Raw genomic sequence first — 6,451 nt, forward strand, 5'->3', positions numbered from 1 at the left:
ATTCAACTCGTGCAATAAACTCAGTATTGAACTTACACTCATTCAATATCCTCTATTTACTATATTTAGTTTAGCGAAAGTACATATTTGAACGTTTGCCATATACATGTACATGTGACATTCGTTAAGACATTTGGACGTTTGGTTTTAAAATTTAGACATGCTTGTAAGTATTTGAGCATGTGTTTACAATAAGTGTTTTAAAAATACATGGCAGTGTCGCTGGCTTCAGGGATGTAACCCCCCCCCCCCTGCCTTGCCCAACCCATGTTTGTGTTTGTGTCAATTTCATAATGGACGTATTGTTAAACAACTATTTATACTAATATACCTAAATTATAAACATCATAACGTTGATGACTAAGTGTAATGACCTTATTGTCTTTCCGGGACTACTTAACAGATCGGTCAGAAGACTTACTAACCGGAAGTAATAATTAGAACGCACGTATACTTCTATGGAACGCCAAATGCAAATGATTTTATTTTTCTTTCTTCAGTACATATCACATCATATTCACTAGCAAAAAAAGTCCATATATGTATAATATTTACTGTTATTTCTTCTTATAACATATTTTCAAAGTATTTTTTTCTTGCTTTTTGTGCAGTTTAAGTGATTAGGTAGTCCACACAAAGCTACTTACTTCCGATGATAAGCATCCTTTAAATAAATCCATGATTGAAATATAACGAAACACATATTTGCCCATCCTAAAGAAGAAAAATAAACTTATTATTTATTGCAAAATGTGTTTTATACACGTATTATATGTACATTAATGTATCTAACACTAAGACTGTTAAACTGGTAAAAAATGTCTCTTATAAATAAATCAAGTGCATTAAATCTCATAAGCTAATTTCGTTTCTTTAAAGGGGAATCACAAATATTTGATTTAAAAAAAAAACCAACCCTGCACGTTTTTGGCCTCGTTTTGAGAGAAGACAATTATAACTCCTAATGGCATACTTTGCGTTCCATACTTTTCATTCATTTTACCAAATGTGGTATTAGTAATATCCAGTGTTCAATGGTGTAACAAAGAGCATCTTTACTTAAACAAAATGGTATATCTCTTAATATGGATATGTGTAATAGGTAATAAGTTTGTTTTTTTTACGAAAATCAGTTGGGTTTTTTTTTTTTGGTCCGTCAATGGACAATATTTCCGATTTTCAAGATAATTCTAACAGTTTCTGAACCTCTCTATAGTGCATAGTTAAAGCTTCGTTAGTACATATCATAGCTTAAACCAAATGAAGCACAAATTTCCATTTCTAAAAATCCTTTAGATACATGTATATAGAAACATATGCACACGTGTATAATCTATGACAATTAATGTGTTCGTTATAAAAATAAAAGGAAATATTATTTATTTGTATCCATGTGTAAAAGAGAATATTGTTTTGGTTTCTATGAACCGACAGCATTGAAAAGACTATGGATACTTTCTTTTAGGTCATTGTACGCGTGTAAGTGTGCGAGTGTGCGCGCACAAGCACCGTCTTTGAACAGGTACACTAATTACCAACAATTGAATGTGTGTGTGTGTGTGTGTCCACCAATGTGTGTACATCTTTTACATTCTTTTAGATAAGTTCTATTTGTTAACGTGCTCATTATAAATGAGTTCGCCAAATATATTTTACATTAAGAGTATACCCCAATGTTATCAAGCGGTTCATTCTGATATCGTTTGCATGTAAACTATCACTTAAAGGCCCATTGTGCCTAAGAAATGCCACTCATTTCATTTTTCAAAACTTTTTTTTTGGTTTCTTGTTACAGATATTACTCACTTGCCTTACATATTGATTACTAGTATTTTTTGCAACTATATTTTTGTTGGCAATTTATTTTATTATAGTGAATCAGTTGTTTGTATGGAAGTCAAAACTTTACATTGTTTACATTTTGCTACCTTTATGATACATTACTGCACGTTCAGCGCTACTTTCTTCAGTTATTGAACATCAAACATGTTCTATATCCATTATACAAACACTATTTAACACATGTTTGACATTTCTAAAGAATTAAAAGAAATATTGATTTCTGAGGCGTAGTGTGCCGTTAAACTATGTGAACTTATTTTTTCAAAGTTCCCGTATGTCCAAGTTGGTGTCTAAAGAGTTACTTACTGGCCAGTTACCAGAACCATATTTTGCTTCTTTTGCTGTTTGGCAATACGTACAATTATTTTGATTTTTTATTTTGTATAGAAGCAAAATACTAAATTGTTTACATTTTGCTACTATATAAGAAATAATTTCACAATCAACAGGTAATAAAATCAGCTGGCATGCTTTAATACCATTATTTAGATGTTACATAACGCCATTTCGCCCTTTTTAAAGAGGGAAACAATTATTTTGTTTCTGATGCATAATGTATGTAACTTTTCCTGGCTTGTTTTTCTATTATGAAATAAAAGAACTATATAATTATATATTCCAGGTATTTATATACAAACACCGGAATGCTGCGAGGATAAATGGGTTGCGTACGACAGACTTGGAGTATGCTACAGACTATATACAACGCCAAGATTAGAATGGGTAGACGCTAAAGACTTTTGCTCAAAACAAGACGCGGAACTTACAGATTTATATGACTACACAGAGCAAATGTTTGTAAAAGGTAAACTCCTTAAAGGGACTTCCCTGAGTTTTTGTTTTACATGACGAGACTGGAATTAAATTTTTCAAAATCAATGCTCCATTTGATGGAGGTCTAGACCAGTAGCTTGTGTAAATTAGTTTAAGATCATTCGTTAACTCTTGTGAAAAAAATGTCCCAAAACTGAACAGCTTTAATCGGAATACGAAAAGCACAAAAATGCGATTTCCGATCTATTTTTAAGTATATTTGTTACTTTGTTTTGTATATCTTTTTGTTTTATATGCCCCAGTTAATCTATGTAGGAATTCAAAATTTATGTTTTTTAGGCTTCAAGACCTAAGTTGAGTTGCTTTAACATAATTATAACGCCATAAATTCGCTCATATATCATATATATTTGAATATTACCTGTAATGGTATGTCTTATTATTGTTATTGTCGTCGTCGTCGTCGTTGTTGTTGTTGATGTTTTTGTTGTTGTTGTTGTTGTTGTAAAAACCAAAGCGTTGACCAAGGACTATTGCGTCTCCTTCTTGTCCAATGTCAAATATGAACACACAATGTCAAATATTTAGCACAATGTCAAATGTGTACTAGCAATTACATTAAATGTCAAATAGTTAATAGCAATCACATTAAATGTCAAATATTTACTAGCAATTACATTAAATGTCAACTACTTACTAGCAATTACATTAAAGGTCAAATATCTACTAGCAGTTACATTAAATGTCAAAAATTTACTAGCATTTACATTAAATGTCAAATACTTACTGGCATTTACATTAAATGTCAAATATTTTACTAGCAATAACATTAAATGTCAAATATTTACTAGCAATTATATTAAAGTTCAAATATTTACTGGCAATTACATTAAATGTCAAATATTTTGCTAGCAATTACATTAAATGTCAAATATTTACCAGCAATTACATTAAATGTCAAATATTTACTAGCAATTTCATTAAATGTCAAATACCTACTAGCAATTACATTAAATGTCAAATATTTTGACAGATAACTTGGTAAGAAGAATCAGAGCACATGGTGTCTGGATAGGAATATCTGATGATGGAGATGAAGGTGACTGGAGATGGGTAAATAATTCACGAGCAAACATAGACAGATTCGAGTGGTGGCCAGGTAAGATACCGGATTTTTCCGTCAAACTTCGGAAGTATTTCCGTCAAGCTACGGAGACTTTACATCAAACTTCGTAAACTCGATTATCTTTCCGTCAAACTTCGGAGATATTTCCGTCTAATTTCGGAAAATGATACGAGGCGTCCGTAAAAAACCCGATAAGTAACGATAACATATACGTGATGTGATTATTCATTTCCGCCACCGGTTGTCCATATGGGCGAGTCCTCCAGAAGTGTAATACATGTAGTCATTCTATAGATTTTGCACGATATAAAAGAGAATTCCAGAAGCGTCTCCTGGCTCTTAGCGTGCCAACGGTTTAAGCACTCATACACGGGACCTCGATTTAAAGTCTCATCCGAAAGACTGGTCAGTAATTTTAAAATTTAGTTGGCCAGCCCGAAAAGCGTGACACAAAGGCAAAATTACAAGTTACGCGCTCTATATTAATTTAACTGAACGTACAGTAGAAAATCTTTGTATATTTTACAGTCCAAAATGTTTATATTGCGAATGTTTGGCCCGGAAAAATATATGATTTTGCAAGGATAGGACAATGAATTATCGTAAGTAAATTTTCAAAAGGCCGGATTCCCATTGGCCAATTATAAAAATAGGGCTTGGGAACGAAAAAATACAAAATGAGCCGCGTTTATGACAAAACCAAAATAATTTTGGGTTTTCGAAAAAGCATGGGTTTCCCAACCCCGCCTGGGGCCCTTTTCCCCCGCAGTCGATCAGGATCCATGCCCGCTCGCTATCATTTCTCTTTCCCGCTATAGGGTTTGTAAGCAACAAACATGGATCCTATCAACCCGCGGATGCGAAAAGGGTTTTTCTGGAAACCCCCTTGTTTACCCAAACCCAAATTTTGTTTGGGTTTTTCGTTTTCGCGGGTCCCAAAAAAAATGATACATAAGATCTATAATGTATTAAAAGCGTCCATTTTTACCAATTTTTTTTATATAAGGGGGTGCTTTATACATTTTTAAAGGGGGTGATGTTTATTAATAACCAATTTGAATGGGCACAAATTTTTAAGGTGGGAAGGGTTTTTTTTCTTTATTTAAAACCCAAATTTGGGAACGTTTTTTCTCCAGGAAACCCAGACAATGCCAATGTTGAAGATGGGTTCTTTGATTCATTCTTTGGGGAAGACTGTGTAGAGATTAGTCTTAAATCAAAATATCGTGGCCAATTAAATGATTATAGTTGCGACGAAAGAATGCCATTTATATGCAAGAAGAAAGGTAAGCCTGGAAAGTTAAGTATAAGGCAGACTAGTAGGTCGTATCTACTTCCTGTATGTTTGTTTGTTTCATTTTACGCCTTTTCCCAACAGTATTTCAGTCATATAAGCGGGTAGTTTCCTAACCATCGTTCCTGGAGAGTTACACCAGTACTAGACTACCTTTCTCCGTGCTAAACTACCAAAGCATCTCCCGGGGATCGAACCCATAAACTTTCTACAATGATAAAGTGATTTAGTTTTTACTCTGTGTAGATGGCAATGAGCAAAAGAAAAGGCTGAAATGAGGGGGTAGGACGACCTAGCCAAGCATATTAATTAAAGCGGCTGTGTTCCCCTCTAAATGGCATCTTCCAGCTATTTATTTTACTATTTATTTATTGCTTGAAGTACAATACACACATCAATTCAAATATACAGAAAAAAGGGATATCATGACTAAAGCATTTGGATCGGGAAACTCGCAAGCTTAGTCCTTGGAACACGCGCGGTTACCGGTTTAAGACTATAACTATAAAGGCTCAGGCCTTCTCATTAAAGATATACCAGAAACTTATGTCTCTATATGCTTATGTTACGAAACAAAAACGTTTGTTAAGATTTTAATATTACTGAATGTCATCTCTAGCGAATTTGACAGTAAATTTTAGCTGGAATGAATTGAAATAAAGAATAAATGTATGTAAAAGAATGCATTTTTGTGTATTAAATCTTCTATTTTTGTCCAGATATGTCCACCACAACCACTACCACAACAACAACTCTAGCAACTACTTTAGCCACAGAATCTGATACGTTGAGACAAAATGAGAATAAATCTACAGTGCCAGTTGTTTCAACATTAACTGTGTTGTGTGTGATAGCCCTGCTCGTTGTCGGTTCTTTCATCTATCTAAGGTATTGCTAGAACTACAGTATTTGAGGGGATTTCTGTGTGCATGAACACGTGTTACTTCTTGAAAACAAAGGTCAAGTAATAAACGGTTAATTTATCATTTAGTGTTGAACGTATTTTCTTATCTTTAGCTACAAAAAAAGTTTACATTTTTTATAACTTACATAACCATGAATAATAAGCACATCAAATTTCCTAGCAGATATATCATAATTTGTAGTATTTAAGATATAACCCGTCTTGCTTTATATTAAGCCCATGTGATAAAATGAAGAAAAAGACCGTTTGACAGTTGTATTAAAACACGTTTTCTGTTCGTCTGTCCGTCTTAATATTTGAAAATTTCTGTACCATATTTAGCTTGCGTCGGGTTAATGCGAGAAATGTAAAAATATATACATGTAGTTTTTATGATTACATATATTGATCAGGTATTTTAAAATTTGTTTTGTTTGCCCAACTTCATAGTTAAATTTTGTTAATTTTCTTTGATACGCAGACGATACCGGAAGCGGAAGTCAAGTCTCCT

General features: G+C 33.2%; 1 protein-coding gene across 1 annotated transcript; it reads left to right on the forward strand.

The window, feature by feature from the left end:
* The first annotated feature begins 993 nt into the window (after window positions 1-993).
* Window positions 994-5,254, forward strand: LOC132736881 (C-type lectin domain family 4 member F-like). The gene is made up of 4 exons (XM_060724097.1): window positions 994-1,102; window positions 2,465-2,647; window positions 3,650-3,775; window positions 4,879-5,254. Exons 1-4 carry the CDS (start codon window positions 1,069-1,071, stop codon window positions 5,142-5,144), a joined length of 609 nt encoding a protein of 202 aa, XP_060580080.1. The 5' UTR covers window positions 994-1,068; the 3' UTR covers window positions 5,145-5,254.
* The last annotated feature ends 1,197 nt before the right edge of the window (window positions 5,255-6,451 follow it).

Source organism: Ruditapes philippinarum, unplaced genomic scaffold (genome assembly GCF_026571515.1).
Source record: "Ruditapes philippinarum isolate M1 unplaced genomic scaffold, ASM2657151v2 ctg5905_1_1_1_1, whole genome shotgun sequence".
NCBI lineage: Eukaryota > Metazoa > Mollusca > Bivalvia > Venerida > Veneridae > Ruditapes > Ruditapes philippinarum.